We start from the raw sequence: 17,845 nt of genomic DNA, 5'->3' as shown, positions 1-17,845 counted from the left end.
ACCACCATGCTTAAGTGTGGGTTTTTTTTGCCAAACCATAAATTATGTTTTTTAGGGAAAAAAATTTTTTTTTGGAATTCATGTTTTTCATGTAGTGTGTTTTTTTGTTTTGTTTTGTTTGTCTTTTTTTTAAATAATAGCTTTCTTCTTACAATTAATTTCATGCTCTAAATAAATAGCACAGAAGAGGATTCCCATTTGAGTCTTTTTCCTTTAAAAAAAATGCAGAAGACATATGCTTGCTCATTAGAAATTGAAATCTACACACGGCTTCCCATCTGTTGTTGAAAGTGCTACGAAAATAAAATTCACCTGAATTGAAATAGAAAGTAGTGAATATCCCACCACACTGTGTTAAGGAATTTACTGATAAATGTTAGGGACATTTTGTTTATGTGTCTGATAACAGAATTGTGAAGGACAAACATGTGAGTAAAATCTTTTTAAAAGAGTTTATTACTGTACAGTAAAACCACTGTATAGTATCTACATACCAACAAAAGGACAATTTCTCAAGAATAACAGGTCCCCATTCATCAAGATTTTAGAGACAATATGCAGCCACATTCACTAACATGAAATGCCTAAGAAACATTTTACAAAATACATTTTACAACAATAAATAAGATGAAAAATTCAAAAAGAAGAGTAGTCTGGTCAATGCAATAGGACCACACAGCACATACAAAGATACATAGTGGAAATATGATCCAACACTACTAACTTTTGTCAGTAGTCTATTGACCCTAGTACAAATCAGACAGGCATCGTAAGACACTCCTGCTTTTTCACTAAAAAAATACTGGAACTGTTTAAACAAGCCTGCGCTGTGGTGTCTTCCTGTAATACATAGCAGAATGAGATTTACAGAAAACAGGCTTACTCCATTAGCTTGCAACTAAGAAGACTATGTTATACTAATATTATGCAGGCTTATTGAATATTTTAACTTTGATTTCATGCCAAAAGAAACTACTGGATCATAGCATTGTGTTTTGAGGTATTACTTTGCCTGTATGTTAGTATGAGAGTTTGAAACAGTCGCTCAAAATTACATTTATAGAAATTATTATCTTTCTTATTTTTTCTGCTCTGTTTTTATCTCTAATTTGTCCCATATTTTCTCCTCTGTTTTCTGCTCTGCTTTCTCATCTTCCCTCTCTGGGGCTTCAGTTGGTATCTCCACTGGGTCTGGTTGCTCCACCTTAGCTGGCTTTTTAGATGTTCCTATTTTCAATGGGAAATGAGATGTAGGTACAAAATTATGTTTTTATTAAACTACTAAATATTTTGATAACTGTAGAGGTAGGAAGCATATCCATTTTACCTCTGATGTAGTTTCTGTGGAAGTAGTGACACAGCATGAGGCCAAAGAAGAGAACAAACCCAATACACCCAGCAATCATGCCACAGAGGAGGAAACTATAGCTGCCCTCTGTCTGAATGATCTAGAGCAAATATCATAGACAGAAAAAGACTAAATGATCTGAAAATTCAGGAGATAAAAGAGCTGGAAAAATGGAGGCTGGCAAATTTTGAATGTCATACCGATCCAACCACGACCTGTAGGACCATTTCACCCATTCCAGCACAGGTCACTATGACAGTGGTGGCACATCCTGAAAAAAAAAATTTTGCCTTGTGACCAAAATGTACAATGGATTAAAAGATTCAGTGATCACTACCTTGAACTTCATCACAGTTTTTTTTAATGGTACTAGAGTGCATAAAAAAATGCAAGAATGCCAAAAATAATGCTATAATGCAGTATTTTAATCGACCCAATATTTTAGTGTTTTAATAGTTCCTTGGTCATGATGCTGTTTGTTTAGGTTACAAACTTGTGGAAAATTTCAAAAGGAATACTTCGAGAATTTTAAAGGTATGAAGTAAGAAAAACATCACAAGTAGCATTTCACAGACAAAAAAAGCCAAAATGCTGTATATAAATTAGTAAACAAGAGTAAAAATTTACAGAGGTTACATCATGTTATTGTAATATCTAAAGCTAGGCCTTGAATTCACAACTTGAAATTTGGTCTTACGATTAATAAGCTGTAGTTTATACATTCGTTTATATCTGCTCTCAAAAGTAAATAACGAATGTGATGTGTAATCTACAAATGTATATGTTTGACATACCCTTGTAGTCTAGAACGTCCTCAGTGTAAGCAAGCATGCATGGAAAGATGCTGCTGAGGAAAAGACCAAGTAAACATGTCCCCACAAACAGGAATATGCTACTAGTATAAAAAATCAGCAGTAGCAATACAGTCACTATTACGCCAACCTGAGGAACACATCCAGATAAATAGAAAGAGTTTAGTAGCAAGTGTGTACATATTAAATGAAATTGTAGAACTATATCAAAGCATTTACCTGGCTAAACACGAGCAGGTACACTGGTCTGAAGCGATAAGCCAGTGGAATGGATATCAGCCTTCCTCCAGTGATAGCAGCCCAGAAGATACACGGTAAATAGCCAGCTGTTTTAGCATTCAGTGACATCGGAGACGTCACAGCATATGTGTACGCAAAACCAGCATAGGCACCCTATAACCAGGTGTCAGTGTCTGTTACATGAGTCATAAAGATACATATACACTATACGGTCAAATGTTGGCACCTAACCATTACACCCATATGTGGTTCTTTACCAAACTGTTGCCAGAATGTTGGAAGCACATCAATGTATTGAATTTCTTTGTATGTTCAACCATTACAATTTCCCCATTCACTGGAACTAAACCTGTTCTACCAAGGTTGGAGTGGAAGAACACAAGTGACCTAAACTCCATGCCTCACTGAACAGTTTTGGAATAAACTAGAGCATTGAGGGCTCCTCACTTGACATCAGTTCTTAATCACGCTTATGCTTTTGTGGTTGAATGGGCAAAAGATCACATCTACATTTCAAAATCTAATGGAAAGCCTTCGCATAAGAGCAGAATTTATTGTTAAAGCAAAGGAGACACTAAATCTGAAATGGGATGTTCAAAATGTACATTTGGTTGTGATGGACAGGTGGCCACACCTTTGACCATATAGGGTATATAAAAGTATACAGTAACTAATAACTGCTCACCACAATGCCATCAGTCATAAAGAGGACCAGGCCTCCCAGAATATGAATTCCAAAGAACGAGACAGGAAGCTCACGGAGGTTACCATTCACACAGCAGCTGAAAACGTCTCCATGACCTAGAGAAATGGTGAAAGTAATTTAGAAAATCAAAGCATCAAAACATCAGGAAAACCTGTTCTGGTTTTATCTGTACCTCCCGCTTCTTGCTCTTGTGCCTCAGTTGTGTTGGTCTGCATGGCCAGCTCATTTTTGTCCAAGAGACCTGGAGTACAACAAGGGATCAGCTTCTTGCAGTACATTAGCACAAACACTGCAATGGGTACTGGCAGCTGGAACAAAAGAGACAAGCTGTGATTTAATATAACTTATTATGACACAAATTCCAGACCAATTCCACCTTCCTGCCTGGTTCTTTTTTCTTTAGCTTTAACTACACCCTAATAATGTTTCGTGATTATGTTCTAAAGTGGTTTAGTTTGTTTCAGAAGACTAGTCTTGAATTTTATGCCTGTGTACTGTACATAGACATCTGTGTTTGTCTTGTGAGACACAACACTGTGAATTGTTCATATTATTGCAGCATTATAGGTCCTTCACTCATCTCACTCACTCATTTTCTACCGCTTATCCGAACTACCTCGGGTCACGGGGAGCCTGTGCCTATCTCAGGTGTCATCGGGCATCAAATATAGGTCCTTCATTTCTTTGAAATTCACACTAACGTTGTGTATTTTTAAACTATCCATGTTTGGTTCCCATGTGATACAGCTGCAAGTTGTCATTTTCTCAGTGCTGCAATCAATAAACTAAAAAGGTACACCAGTGTTTCCCAATACAGACCACAGGGAAGGCAGTTGGAGTTCATACAAGCTATGAAGCAAATACTCAAGGATAGAACTCTTAAATAAAACCATAAATATATTCTCAGTATCCAAAAGACTTTTAAAGCAAAGTAGCAGAAGATATCAATATCCTACATTAATTAGAGCCATGATCCAGAAAGCATACGACACACTGGACTGCTCTGTGACTCCTCCAGAATGCTCTCCAGAGCGGTTGAGAAGCATCGGGCTCCTGAGGCCTGCCAGACTGTGTCTGAAGTGGTGCATTATTGCCTCGTTCTCTGTGCTGTTTATACTGTGACAATGCTCCGTAAGGAATGGATCTGCGATCAGAGGGCTCACAAGAGCACCAAAGCCGATGAAAAAGTGCAATGCCTAAAAAAAAGGAAGACAGTTCTGTCATGCATTAAACAGCTGTTTTAAGCATAAATGATTAAATCACAAAGGGTTAACAAGCATGTTTAAAATGATAACAAACAGATAAGATGGATTTGTCTCAGTTTTAAAGCGATGAATTAGCATAATTGTTTTTAGGGTTTTTTCCATCATGGATTGTAAATCTTATAATTAAATGATGAATTAATCTATACACAGTTTTTCATTTAACCATTTAAGGGTTAATTTAACCCTAATATGAATATTTTATCAGTTCCAAATTTGAATGTTTAAAATGAAAATTTAGTTTTTTCCATTATTTGTGGAGGTCTTAGATGTGTGTATGCAATTAAGTCACCTGTAGGAAAATTGCAGAGTCTTTCTTGTAAAGAGCCACCAGCTGAATGTTTGCAATTGTATCAATGATACCCATTGACAGTCCTGACACAGCCATGGCTATGGCTAATTGCAGTACGTTGTAGCAGAGAGGAATGATGGCAAAGATCAGAGAAATGAGGAGCGAAGACAGGAAGAGAGCAGAAAGAGCACTGAGCAACCTGAGAAACAGAAAGAGCACTGTACTGTATCTCTATTGTCTGTATTCATCTGGATACAAGATTATTGTGTCAGTAACAAGTTTCAAATGAATCTTAAAATCGTATTGATTATTAAAAATTGAAAGGATATTGTAGCATTGTCAGAACTACACAAGCCCCTTATAGAGAAATATGACACATTTACCTTGTCAAATATGCAGGAAATTAATTTGTGGTATCAAAGTACAAAAAAAAAAATCAATATTTAGCCTCCAAGCTTTCCATTATATACCTGCAAATGTAATGCTTACACATAATAGACATTTCCATGAGTGTAGGTTTTCATTCCGATAAAGCAGAAGCCATGCCTGAGTCTATAAAAGCCAAGATCAATTAACAGATGGAAGAAATTAACAGATGGAATTAGGTGTGGTTTCTGCTAGATTGAATGCTGCTTCCCGGATAAGATTAGACACCCCGATCTACAAAGTTGGTACAAGTTTTAAAAGTTTTGATTTTTTAACCTTAAGTGCAAATGTCTGTAAATAGAGAGAAAATATTTTCGGTTTCCACTGAAAATACATAATGCAACAGCAAACTCACGTTTTCTTGAAAACGCCACCAATCGAGCTGCCAATAAGTAGACATATCTGCTGTGAGAAGAAAACCCAAGTGATCTCCTGTAGCGTTGAGTTGGTCTGACATTTCAGATCTAATATGGTCGGCCCAAGGAATGCTATACAGAGTCCAAAACTGAAGAACACACTCCAATATGTCAGGGTGTGCTGCCAGTTCTGTTTAAAGAGTGTAACAAGACGAGTCTCAACAAACATGTTGTCCTCAGAATGAATGAATTATTGAATGTCAGGGTTATTGAAGATTTTGAGGACTTCCTGCTCACACTGCCTTTGTTCAGGTTTAGACTGTCAGAGAATAGCAGGTGACGTTTAATATTTATAGGTCCATTGACGCTGTCATCTGTCATATTCACAGAAATACATTTCAGGTTAATACCTAAAAGGTAGGATGCAACAGAGCTTTTCTAGAACTGTCAATGATTTTCATGTTTGGCATCGTGTTGAAATCGGATCTCAATGTTGGTTATGCTTCAGTCCCTCACTCCTGTCTCTTACAGGGTTAATTAGTGTGTGAGACTCGGATTAGTGTGTGATGCTTTCTCGGTCCTTCCTGTGGTCTGCATAGATTTGAAGCAACTGGAGCATTTCTAATCGTCAATGAGTAAATAAAACTCATGGATCCTACAAGGTAACATATCTGGCTGTCATATTTTAAAATACCTACACTGGCAAATGGAGATAATTTTTACAGTTTAATCACTGTTTTTCCTTTAAATAAGGAAACCTAAATATCTGTGAATCTTACAGGTCACTCTAAATGAATATTAAAGGCAGAACTTTTGAGAATAAACCCATTAATCTGACTCTTTATTCTGACCCATTAATCTGACTGTTAATCTCAGGCCGGCAATACCATGACTGAGATGTTCTTGAGCAAGGCACCGAACCCCCCCAACTGCTCCCCGGGCGCCACAGCATAAATGGCTGCCCACTGCTCCGGGTGTGTGTTCACGTTGTGTGTGTTCACTGCTGTGTGTGTGCACTTTGGATGGGTTAAATGCAGAGAACGAATTCTGAGTATGGGTCACCATACTTAGCTGTATGTTATGTCTCTTTGCTATTAAATGTAAATATAAATATATGGTTTGCCTTTTTAATCAAATTAGAGTAAACATTTTGGGAACACTGGGACCGTTCTGGGAACACTTGGCCACCATATACATGCACATTTATATAGTTATATATACTTCAGGGTAAGTTAGCATAGCTAGGTCCCTTAATGGCATGTTTCTAGGAGGTGGGAAGAAACATGGAGGAACTCCATACAGATTTGGGAGAACATGCAGACACAGACAATAACCCTTGTTGAGGATCACACCATCATGGATTTGTGACTCCGTCTGCACCACCATGCCATACAGCTGTATAAACTGTTGGAATAAAATAAAATAATTTCTAACTTTTTTCAGTTCACTGCTGAAGTAAAACTGCCATGTGTTCTTTCTTTCAGATCAAGAACATTAGCAATACATTATACTGTAAATACCAACACATCTGAATTCATTATCATTCCTAATCTTTTCGGATAGAAGAAGAGGTAAGATTGCAGACATATCCATTGAGGGGTGGAAAAAGGAAGCCCTCTACAAATAAGTGTTTTTATTATTGACATTCATTAACAACTGTAACTCAGCACTGACATCCTCTTCGTGAGTTACACTGACAGAGGATCTTAATGCAACACACATTAAACTGAGAACTCGATTGTTTCGTACGGTTTCATCTTGTCAGTGTTAAAGTTTAACACAAACAGCACATTTAACATAAACAACACATTTGCTGTCTGAGTTAAACAAAGCAATTCGGAAGTAGCTGGCAGATGAGTTATGGATTGGAGAAAGTTCACAAAGTCTCATTTTGCATTTCTTAGATGACCAAACAAGTATGTATGTTACACATACAAAGATTTAGGTGTAATTCAGATGTAATAGTTATTTTGCACTAGGGAATTTCAAACATCAGTTTTCATGGACTCCACAAGAACACTGAAGGTGTGCTGTGGCATTTGGCACCAAGAGCTTGTGAAATCTTCTAAGTTGTGAGATTAGGCCTCCATGGATCAGACTTGTTTGTCCAGAACATCCCACACATGCTCTCTCTGACTGAGATCTGGAGAATTTGGAGGCCAAGTCAACACCTGAACTCTTTATCATGCTCCTCAAACTATTCCTGAACATTTCTGCAGTGTGACAGGGAGCATTATTTGTCTGAAGGCACTGCCTCTAGGTAATACTGTTACCATGAACAAGCGTACTTGTCTTCCTGAGTTTATAAAAAAATAACGTAGGTGGCACATGTCAAAGTAACATTGCCCAGCAGAACATTGCCCAGACCATCACATGGCCTCTGCCATTTTGCCTTCTTCAGAGTGCATCCTGGTGGCATCTGTTCTCCAGGAAAGCAACACATACTCACCTGGCAAAATAATTCATCAGACCAGGCCATTTTCTTATATTGCTATGGTCCATTTCTGATGTTCGTGTGCTGACAGTAGGTGCTTTCTGTGTTGGACAGGTATGGGCATGGGCACTCAGACTGGTCTGCAGCAATGCAGCCCCATATACAGCAAGCAGTGATACACTGTGTGTTCTGACACCTATAATAACCAGCATTAACTTTTACTGTTATTGGACTGAACAGTCTGGCCTTAGCTCCCATGCAAAAGTGAGCCTTGGCCACCAAGGTCAGCTTGGTTGTCCTTCCTTGGACCACTTTTGGTAAGTACTAACCACTGCATAGCGAGAACACCCCACATCTTTTAGGGAGATGCTCTGCCCCAGTCATCTAGCTATCAATATGACCCTAGTTAGACACTTGCTGCCGCTGTAACGAGATAATCGCCTCACCTGTCAGTGAGTGTTATGGCTGATCAGTGTGTGTATACTGTATATATATATATGACTCATACAACACTTTAAAGGCAAGATACATTTTATTTTTCCTTGTAAAACAAATATTTCAAAAATCAGATCAGCTCAATTAAAACAAAGTTTTTTATTTTAGTTTTATTTTAGATAAATTATCATAGATTGAAAGGCTACATAACTGGACAAAGATAGAAGTCATGGAAATAGACAAAAGAAGCAGAGAAAGCTCAGGATCATGTGAACTGAATTATTTTCTGCTTTACCATCCAACTGGCTCCACAGATCATTTATCTGAAAGGCATCTATAAGCATCAAAATACTTAAAAAATACACATATAAGCATCACAAAGTCAATAATAAGGTTGTTACTAGCTCGCTTCTGACAGCCTTTCTAACATTCATACACCCAAATCATTGTACACGCTACCTCGCTGGTAACACCATCTACACATAACTCACGACACACGTAATGCCACTCCATGAACTGCGGGACTACAATGCAATTATAGGCTACGTTTAAGCTGCAGAAATGTTCAAAGCAAAACTGTTTTAAAAGCATCATAAAATGTTAACATCTTTTAATGTTAGCATTTTTTTTCAACAGTTAAGAGAATGTACAAGGTGACGTATAACCTTCCACTCCTTTTCCAGCGAACAAGCATTTTGCAAAACAGATTTCAAAACATGGTACTATTTGGAATCGAAAAGATCTAGGTTCGTGTCCTTAGATTAGATGTAAAAAAAAAATTTAATATTGTGGTGTGGGGTAATATTGATTGAGTAAAGCCTTTTTATGAGTTGACGGCAAAAAGAAATGGTGAAACTTTCTATTTTCAAAAAAAAAAAAAAAACTGCCCTCAGCTTTGAAAAACATTTAATAGAGTGAGAGCATAAGATAAGCTTATGTGGTGAACTAGAATAAAGTTTCCCCTCAAAAAAAAAAAAAAGATATCCTATGGCAGTATTTCTAATCTTGTATCTAGCTATAATAGCTAAATAGTAATAGCAATAATCCACAGAGATACAATTCCCTGAATTAGAGCAAGTCATTAATCTAATATTCTCTACTGAAGTCTGCAAATACATTTTGTGAGATGTTGGAATTTAACAAAACTTTTTTTGCATAAATGTTTCAGTGAATATCCTGATGGTGTGATAAATGTTCTAGCACTTTCTTTACTCTGTAACTGAATAAGGATTAAGTTAGCAAAAATGTCATCAAGCAATGCTCGATATTATTATAGATTACCATAAGCTGGATATAAAGAAAGTGGTGCAGGAACTTCAGCGGTATGGTTTGCAAATAGTGTGGGTGATACTTCACAGAGAGTTCATCTGAAATATTGTATTTACAGGATGAAAAAAATAAACAAACATCCAAAACACCGGAGCAGTGAGGAAAGTAAACTCCACTGTTCCACAATAAGAAAAGACAAAAACCAGGTAAAACAATTTTCTGCCATCAGTAAGAAGACGCTCAGTCTTCACCTGATGGAACATCCTCCTCAGAGGCATCGTCCTTTTCCTCTTTCTCCTTTTCACTTTCTTGCCCCTCTTTCTCATCGCCGTCGTTGTCCTCTCCTTCCCCAGCGCTCTCTTCAGCCTTCTTGGCTGAGGGTGATTTTTTCTTCTCGCCTTTCTTCTTGTCTTGCACATCTTTCTTCTCCTGTTCCTCCTCCTCCTCTCCCTCCCTAGGGCTCTCGACGTCTTCGTCCTCGTCTTTAGGGATGACTTTTTTGGAAACAACCCTCTTTGCTTTAGTCTGCCGCTTTCCTCTCTTCTTTTTTGGCCCCCTGCTCACTAAAATAAAAAATAAAAAAATGTTAACACAGAACACAATTGTGCGTGATTATTTAACATAGCACATCCTTTATCCTAGTATCTAGTACCTGAGGTTTTTATTCTGGGTTTTGGGGACTTCTTGTCTTTGCTCCTCCTGGTGACTTTCGAGTTCTTCCTCTTAGGCCGACCATAGTCACTGTCATCGTCATCATCTTCCACCATAAAATCTTCATCGCTGCCTGAATCCTCTATGCGTGTGAAAAGATTCAGAAATGCTCTAATTAGTGTCCTGCCAGCTTATTGTGAATCCTTAAGTATCAAATACACAAGGTCAGACCCATTTATTTTGCTGTATAATGCATTAAAAATATTGGCACCTCCTGTATAAACATCACTGTCATCTTCATCTTCCTCTTCCTCCCCCTCCTCTTCTCCACTGCCTCCATCGCCAAGAAGAATCTCCCTCTGTTTGGAGACTGCCTTACTGGCAGCCTGCCTCACTTGCCGACCCTTCTTCCTCACAACCTTCTCATCGTCATCACTGTCATCTGAAATTCATCCAAAATATACACGAATCACAGTGAGCATACACACACACCATCATTACTTGTACATGGAATTAACTATTAATAATATATTATTTGGCATACCAGATTCATAACTGTCTGGTATAGAAAACGTTTATTTTATTTTCATTAGAAATCTTAAAATCAAGCAAAAAAAGTTGTACCTGCAGCTCTTTTCCTTTTAGCAGTCGCCTGGCTTCCCTTACTAATCTTTTTAGTCTCATAGTCACTGTCACCACCATCATCCTCCTCTTCCTCCTCACCATAGTCATTATCATCATCGCTTAAGTCCTCTGTGATGGAAAAAAATCAAGGACTCATGCATGAGCAATGGACGTGTCATTAAATATGCTTTGAAAAATATCATCAACAAGACGTTCACTTACTCTTGTGGTCTTTAATTCGAGGTTCATCACTGCAAAAGACAAGACACTGGTTAAGCTTGTATGTTATACAGTCTTTATCAACGTGCACATCTCTGACACAAGCATGCAACTACAGGTGAAGGAGTATATTCAAAATTGAACTTTTATGTAAGAAGCCAACCTCTGATTCAGTGCCTTCTTGGGTCTGTCAGAATCTCCTTCATATTCTTCCTCTACAATAATTCAAATAGTTGAAGTTAATTATACATAATAACATCATCATACCAGTTACTAGGTAAAGTGTAATTATACAATCGTCCCTCAGCAATGGTACACAGTAAACATTCGCTTGTGTTTTTGTTGAAGCTTTTTTGTTCTGCATTTATTGTTGGCTTGTTGAAATGAATAAAGGCCAAAGCGTGCGCCCTCTCTCCACCGTAGGAAGATCTGTTAAGGAGAGTTGCCTGAAATTGTTGTCAAAAGTTAGTAATAATTCACTTGCACTGTGAAAACCAGAGGAAATGAGCTGGCCATTTAGGGTACATGATTACCTGCGTTCGTGTGAGAGAGGGTCATACTCTTAACCTCTTCATTTCCTTCTTAAGTACTAAGATTTTAGTAATCAATTACGTTGCCTAGCAGTCAAGACTGTAGTATTAACAGCTATTGGACTATGCCACGATTTGTACAAATCATAGATCATGGATTTTAAGAAAACAACAACAACAAAAAAAAACACATCTATAATGCACAAGTACATGTGTTACTGCATATTAACCAAGAGTTCTGCACAAAGGTTATGACGTGTGAAAGACAAACTCACCAGCATCATCCGACTCTTGAAATTGGGCATAATCGACCACCCGCTTATTCCTGCAAGGACAAATTAAAACATTTAAGTAAATTCATGAAGATTTACCAAAACATTATTCCCAGAACAAGAAGCACAATTAAAGAATTGTTGTTTACATACAAAAAAAACAGCAAAAAGACTTTTTTACATTAATTTATTATTATTTTTTTATCATTAAGTTATTTTCAACCCAGCCTGTGATTTTTTTCCCTTGTTAAAGTTTGTGGTTAATTTGCTTGTGAAAGTTCTGGTGAATATCGTGATGTTATGGTCATATTTTCAGACTGTAGTATCATACCGTCACAATGTAAAACCGCAACACACACAACTCGAGTTATATTTAGAAAAAGACAAAAAAAAATGAACTTTTTTATTTTTACTACGAGTTCGATAAACAGTCTGTACATTTCTAAACCGCTTATTCGTGTGATAATAACGCTGCAATAGCTTTCCTGTTACAAAAGTTTAATCAACAGATATAAACTAGTTCGTAGTTAGCAACAGATGCTTGCTGTACTACGAGTGCGTTATTACCGCAGCCGCACTTTCGCCATTGAAGTAGGCGGGGGAGCGAACAGGCCAACAGCTCCATGTTCATAAGAGCAGCTAGCGACAAAATTATGCAAAGCGCGAACAAACTTAACTAGGCCATTAAAGTCTCTACCTTCGAATAGGTACAATATTATAATACACGCTTTATTTTATTTTATTTTATATTTTTTGCACTTAATTCTAGTTAATTCTACAGTGTTTGTGTTATTCAAGAGCTAATTTGGAAGCTGCCCAGATAGGAACCCAATTACAGTCATGTACTCGGTTCATAAGGACAGCTTGAGTGTGTATAATGTTGGCTTGGCGTGTTTATATACGCGGTCATCTTATTTTTGTTTGGAAACAAAACTTTTTTCTGCACAAAAACAAACCCAATAATCGGTTTAAGTAAATGAGCTAACAGAAGGCGATTCGGTTAACTGGTGCTAGTTGATGGTTAGCATCAGTGCTGCTAGCAAATATGGAGAGGTGCGAACTATCCAGCTAACGCAGGCTGTCGCGTTATGAAATATGTACAACCGTAACAACAAAGCTTTAAAGTAACAGTTTTAAAGCACAAACAACAACATTTTAACGTACCTAGAAGGCCTCGCCATTCTGCAGACCTGATTCCGTAACGTTACTTTTTAATGTCCCAATAATGTTCGAGGAATATTTGGCGGCAGGTTTGGTTACACAGAGCAACCACTAGCGTGCTAAAGTATGTAGCTACGGTCAAGCCAGGTAGTTATCAGCAGGCTAAGTTAACTCGCTTGCCTCGCGTTTTCTTAATAAGATTGCGATGCAAAAAATCCCGTAACTTGAACCCTCTGTCTAGTCTACAGTTTTGTTTGGAAATTGTTCAGGTTTGGCTAAGCACAGACTGGCTTGACCTGGTTCTGCCTATCGATGAATGGTAGCTAACTAGCTTAGCCAGCTACTATTGAGAGCATTGCGCCTGGCCTGTTGCAGCCAGGAGGCGTTTAGCGTGTGTAAAAAGTGGGATGGGACTGAGAGGCTTAAGATGCCCGTAAAATCAGGATTGGACGACAAGACTGTTCTTTTGGAGATCCCAAACTTGGGACACTGTGATAATGAAGTATTTTCACTGGTGTATACTATCTACACTCTCGTGAAAAGTATTATTAAACTCTACCCTTTCTGAGAATGCACAAGACATTGAAATTAGTTTTTAAGAAGGAGACTTCAGTAAGAAAAATCAGAGCCGTTTCATTAGCTTTATTACAGACGATTAAACAACCCTGAGCACAAAAGGAAGTGAACAGTGTTTCTTCATAAACTTAAGCAGCTATAAATCCGGAATGATCTACTCATCACACACCAAACATCTTACAGATTACGCTTTTATTACGATGATTCCTTTTCCAGAATAATAGAAGAATCGAAACCAAATCTGCAATTTAGTGAATGCTTTGAGCCTTTAGCTCCAGTTGCAGCATGAGCAGCTTGTGTCAAACACCAGGCCAGATGCACATTGCTGGAAATAAGTCTGGCCTCTGCTGCACTCATAGAATTTGTTACTCTTGGCAGAAAATGGATACAGACCATTTGCTTTGCCAACACAGAAAGAGCTGTTCATGCCACTGGTGCCGCTGGAGCTTCCACTGCTGGAGCTTCCACTGCTGGAGCTTCCACTGCTGGAGCTTCCTCCACTAGAACCTCCACTGGCACTGGCACTAGGGGTTGTGCTGCTCACTCCTGGTATTGGGGGCAGTGGAGTTGCAGGAGGCTTGCAGGCTTAAGAGAGAACAAACTATCATGTTAATAACCCAGTATTTATTGCTAAATGCATTACTTCGTATTATTAGCATGTAATTTTGCCATAGTTTGCTATGGCTATAGTTTAAGATAAAAGAGAGGATGGCTACTTCAGTTAATAATCCAGTGTAATGTAATTCTTACATTGTTGGTCCAGGTTCAAGGCTTTGTGAAGCACATTGATTAGAGGGTATTTGCCCTGGTTACAGAACGTTCCCAAATAGTCATCCATGTCAATGGTCCACACCATAGCACCACCAAAGTTGCTTTTCATCAGCCAATCAACCTGCAGAGATGTTTTAAAAAAATTTTGCTTTATTCTTTCACTGTTCAGTCAAATAAACATTTTCTTCTACACATGATTTTGAAGTTAAGCTAAACCAAATAGCCTAATGTTTACCTTGATCTGGAAGCTTTTCATGTTGTCATAACCAACCCATTGGTTTCCCTTATAGGCATAGGGCACGTCTTGTTGAGAGTTCCACACCTCGGTTGCACCCCCTTGCAAGAAGGTGCAGATCTACCCAGGTAAAACAGATTGCACCATTGAGAAAAACTTTGAACTGGAAAAAATCTTCTATTTTTCTCACACACAGTAAATGCAATACACATAACCTGTCTGAAGTCCCAGTGGATCAAGGTACCTCAAAATAAGCCAGTTCCCCAGCTTCCTGTGTGTATTTTCCTGCTGTTCCAGCTCCAGAGATTGGAGCTCCAATTCCATGGTTGGCAGGGTTGCTCAGGGTAAAGGTGTTTCCATAGGTGGGGAACCCAACAAGAAGTTTCTCTGCAGGAGCACCATTGTTCCTCCAGTAATTCATGGCATAGTCCTGAAGAGCACAATAAGGTTGGGACATGGATTAGCCAATGTCTTGTAATAGTATTTGAAGGCAATATCAATTTGGAAGCCTTAAGTAGTTTGCACTTTATGAAGATAAACAGATGAGTGGCAAAATGTGTTTAATATTTAAACACATTCAATATTTGAACACATATGCCCAGTGACTAAGACTTATTAATGCTAGGACTGAATATTTCACTGGCACCTTGATTGGTTTAACAACATACCGCTCAAATACAGACATTATTAACATACCACATTAAAGTAAATGTAGCCACCACTGTCAAAAGAATCCCTGTACAGGGGACTACACTCTCCTGTGAAAGGATCCCATGATCCATGCATGTCATAGGTCATAACATTAATCATGTCCAGTGATCTAGATGAGGAAAGGATCATAAATAATATTAAACCCTTCAGTTACCAACAGTTCAATATATATCATGCAGGGGTGGTAAATGGCTTTGACTTACTGTCCAAGCTGAGGAATTTGGTATGCTGTGTCAATGGTGCCTCGACCCGATGAGACAGCAGCAGACATCAGTAGTCGTGCTCTGTTAGTCTGCTTGGCCTCTGCCTCAAATGCAGTCCTCATTTCCTATTTGCAAATGCATAGGAACGGAGAAGGAATGCAGAATGCTACATGACTGATGTATTGAGTAAATTTATATCCAATACAACTTTGTTGCTATCTATGAATTTTGATGTGAAAAAAATATCAGATACCCACAGCTAACAAAACCGAGTACAGTTGCTGGTCTTGTGGTGGACTACCCCTGTTAGCTGGGTACTCCCAGTCAATGTCCAATCCATCAAATTCATACTTCCTCAGAAAAGCAATTACAGAATTGATGAAAGTCTGGCGGTTGGCAGCACTGGCTACCATGGCAGAAAACCTAGTATGAAGATTGAGAACCTTGTTGAATGTGACAAGCCACATCATTTATAATTTTTATGTAAATAACAATAAAAAAGTAAGTTCTTACCCTGAGGAGCCAAAGTTCCACCCACCGACTGACAGCAGAGTTTTCAAGTTGCCGTTCCTGTTAATATGTCATATGAGAGAGAAAGACACAAAGTAGAAGAGAGCTGCCACACTGTAGGGCACGTCTTGTTCATCACTATTGAGTTCATATGAACAAAAGGTTGAGATGGTAACAGAAGAACACACTCACTTGTCCTTCAGGCCATTGAATTGGCTGTAGAGCTCCACATCATTCCACTCAAAGGTAGCAATTTTGTAGTCATTGGTCATGGTGGCGAAGGCATAGAGGAGATGGGTACACAGGCAAGGGTCGATGTCATTGGGCATGTAGATGGTGGGTGGGGGACGATACTGTGCCCAGTTGGTGAAGTAGCATGACAGTATGTAGGCTGAGCCTGTCCAAAGCAGCGGTGAATTTAAATCAGTTTGTATTGTTATTGCATGTTAGTTCCGAAGTAAAAAAAAAACATACTTACCAAGCTGCATATGAAGCAGCAGGGCCAAAGCTGGTTGTCCATTGTGAGAAAGAAAGAGATATAAGACCTTGGTTTAATATTGTGAGTTATAAATGTCTTAACACTCAGACTCTAAAAATTAGACTCTCAGAATTATGCACCGTTGAATATTTTATGGTCTCTTACCTGAAACCAGGACCACCTTGCCCATTGTTGCTGTGTACAGTGTGGCACAGGGTCTGCTCTTTTAAATACCTACAGTTGACCCTCAAACTCTCAAAGCAAGGCTGAGGTAGTGTTTATTGTAGATAGCAGATAATAAATGCCACTTAAGATTACCAAAATGCATGCCAAAAATGATTATTATTTATCATAATACCTCTGTACTTTTACCCGTGCAATAATGGTTTGCAGAGATGCAGAGCCTGTTACACTAAGCTAAAGAAACAGAATGCTGAATGCATGCAAAAATCAAGTCCTGAATCAACATTTTTATAGCAAAATTGATTTCTGATAGTCAATGAAATTGCTCACATTTCTTTGGGACAATATGAAGAAGAAAAAGAAAAATAATGTCATTATATATAAACTAAGATATTAATAGGAACTATTAAAGAGAAAATTGTACTGTGCCTCAAGCTGCATTTTTATGTGGGTCTTTTCACAAAAGTAATAATTGATTTTCAATAATATTTTTGTCTTACTTAAATGATCCTTCTTCATTGTTATTAAAAAGAAAATGTTCACAAAATACATATAGGCATTTAGCTATAAGAAAATGCGACTGAAAGGACCCCATTTTAAATCACAGCAGCGCTATTAATGCATCTCAGTTTCATAATAGAGTCTGAGAACATGTCAGCACACTTTCTGGAATGTAACAATTCCCAAACAAATAGATCAATTAAATCAATGAAATATTACTAGATGGTTAGAGTTGTCAACTGTAGCCTGTATAAGATTTTCTAGAGTTGGGAAAGATGTTGGTGTTTTGAGATATAGTTAGCTTGCTTATCAGTCATATTAAACAGACTATAGAAAGCTTTCCAGAAAGTTCCACAGGGTGTCTCGTTAAGGAATTGATGTGCTTTAAAAGTTCTAAATAGTTGAAGTTCTGCAAATTGATATTTCTAAATTGTGAAAGAATGAGTATTTTTTCTTCCAGCAGCTGTGGGTTTTTTACAGGTAGAGTCTGTACACGCTCCAGGTTTAAATCCAGACACGGAAACAGATATGGTTATTTTGATCAGATGGAAGTATAAATACATTAATGTGCATATACAGATAAGTGCATTGTACTGTATTACATCCATGTGTAAACATCATTTATTATTACCATATAACA

The 17,845-nt window shown here is 38.0% G+C and overlaps 3 protein-coding genes across 3 annotated transcripts; all 3 read right to left on the bottom strand.

Annotated features, from left to right (window-relative positions):
• Positions 1-444: 444 nt before the first annotated feature.
• On the bottom strand, positions 445-5,748 carry mfsd4ab (major facilitator superfamily domain containing 4Ab). Its single transcript, XM_060894274.1, has 10 exons — positions 5,442-5,748; positions 4,661-4,859; positions 4,063-4,302; positions 3,279-3,414; positions 3,086-3,201; positions 2,380-2,553; positions 2,143-2,290; positions 1,549-1,619; positions 1,328-1,448; positions 445-1,227 (listed from the first exon to the last, which is right to left on the bottom strand). The coding sequence occupies exons 1-10, from the start codon at positions 5,669-5,671 to the stop codon at positions 1,079-1,081; spliced, it is 1,584 nt and encodes a 527-aa protein (XP_060750257.1). The 5' UTR covers positions 5,672-5,748; the 3' UTR covers positions 445-1,078.
• A 2,707-nt stretch (positions 5,749-8,455) lies between these two features.
• nucks1b (nuclear casein kinase and cyclin-dependent kinase substrate 1b) lies at positions 8,456-13,517 on the bottom strand. The gene is made up of 8 exons (XM_060894231.1): positions 13,041-13,517; positions 11,880-11,929; positions 11,238-11,289; positions 11,078-11,106; positions 10,856-10,984; positions 10,503-10,673; positions 10,233-10,373; positions 8,456-10,143 (listed from the first exon to the last, which is right to left on the bottom strand). Exons 1-8 carry the CDS (start codon positions 13,055-13,057, stop codon positions 9,821-9,823), a joined length of 912 nt encoding a protein of 303 aa, XP_060750214.1. The 5' UTR covers positions 13,058-13,517; the 3' UTR covers positions 8,456-9,820.
• Positions 13,518-13,663: 146 nt separating this feature from the next.
• Positions 13,664-16,813, bottom strand: LOC132862277 (acidic mammalian chitinase-like). Its single transcript, XM_060894223.1, has 11 exons — positions 16,687-16,813; positions 16,522-16,551; positions 16,236-16,440; positions 16,047-16,103; positions 15,791-15,956; positions 15,534-15,658; positions 15,316-15,439; positions 14,864-15,049; positions 14,620-14,739; positions 14,364-14,505; positions 13,664-14,198 (listed from the first exon to the last, which is right to left on the bottom strand). The coding sequence occupies exons 1-11, from the start codon at positions 16,709-16,711 to the stop codon at positions 13,882-13,884; spliced, it is 1,497 nt and encodes a 498-aa protein (XP_060750206.1). The 5' UTR covers positions 16,712-16,813; the 3' UTR covers positions 13,664-13,881.
• Between the last annotated feature and the right edge of the window lie 1,032 nt (positions 16,814-17,845).

This window comes from Tachysurus vachellii, chromosome 19 (genome assembly GCF_030014155.1).
Source record: "Tachysurus vachellii isolate PV-2020 chromosome 19, HZAU_Pvac_v1, whole genome shotgun sequence".
Lineage (NCBI taxonomy): Eukaryota > Metazoa > Chordata > Actinopteri > Siluriformes > Bagridae > Tachysurus > Tachysurus vachellii.
Note: the sequence above shows the minus strand (reverse complement) of the source record. Positions and strands in the feature narration are given on the sequence as shown.

Coding starts and splice junctions, on each gene's coding strand:
- mfsd4ab (XM_060894274.1), bottom strand. CDS start 5,671: ATGTTTGTTGAGACTCGTCTTGTTACACTCTTTAAACAGAACTGGCAG. Junction 3,415..4,062: donor GGATCATGGCTCTAATTAAT/GTAGGATATTGA, acceptor CTTTTGTTCCAG/CTGCCAGTACCCATTGCAGT. Junction 2,291..2,379: donor ACCTGCTCGTGTTTAGCCAG/GTAAATGCTTTG, acceptor TGTGTTCCTCAG/GTTGGCGTAATAGTGACTGT.
- nucks1b (XM_060894231.1), bottom strand. Junction 11,290..11,879: donor TCAAGAGTCGGATGATGCTG/GTGAGTTTGTCT, acceptor GAATTATTGTAG/AGGAAGAATATGAAGGAGAT. Junction 11,107..11,237: donor AAGAAGGCACTGAATCAGAG/GTTGGCTTCTTA, acceptor TGTCTTTTGCAG/TGATGAACCTCGAATTAAAG.
- LOC132862277 (XM_060894223.1), bottom strand. CDS start 16,711: ATGGGCAAGGTGGTCCTGGTTTCAG. Junction 15,659..15,790: donor TGTACTCGGTTTTGTTAGCT/GTGGGTATCTGA, acceptor ATTTGCAAATAG/GAAATGAGGACTGCATTTGA. Junction 14,506..14,619: donor TGAAAAGCTTCCAGATCAAG/GTAAACATTAGG, acceptor ACATCTCTGCAG/GTTGATTGGCTGATGAAAAG.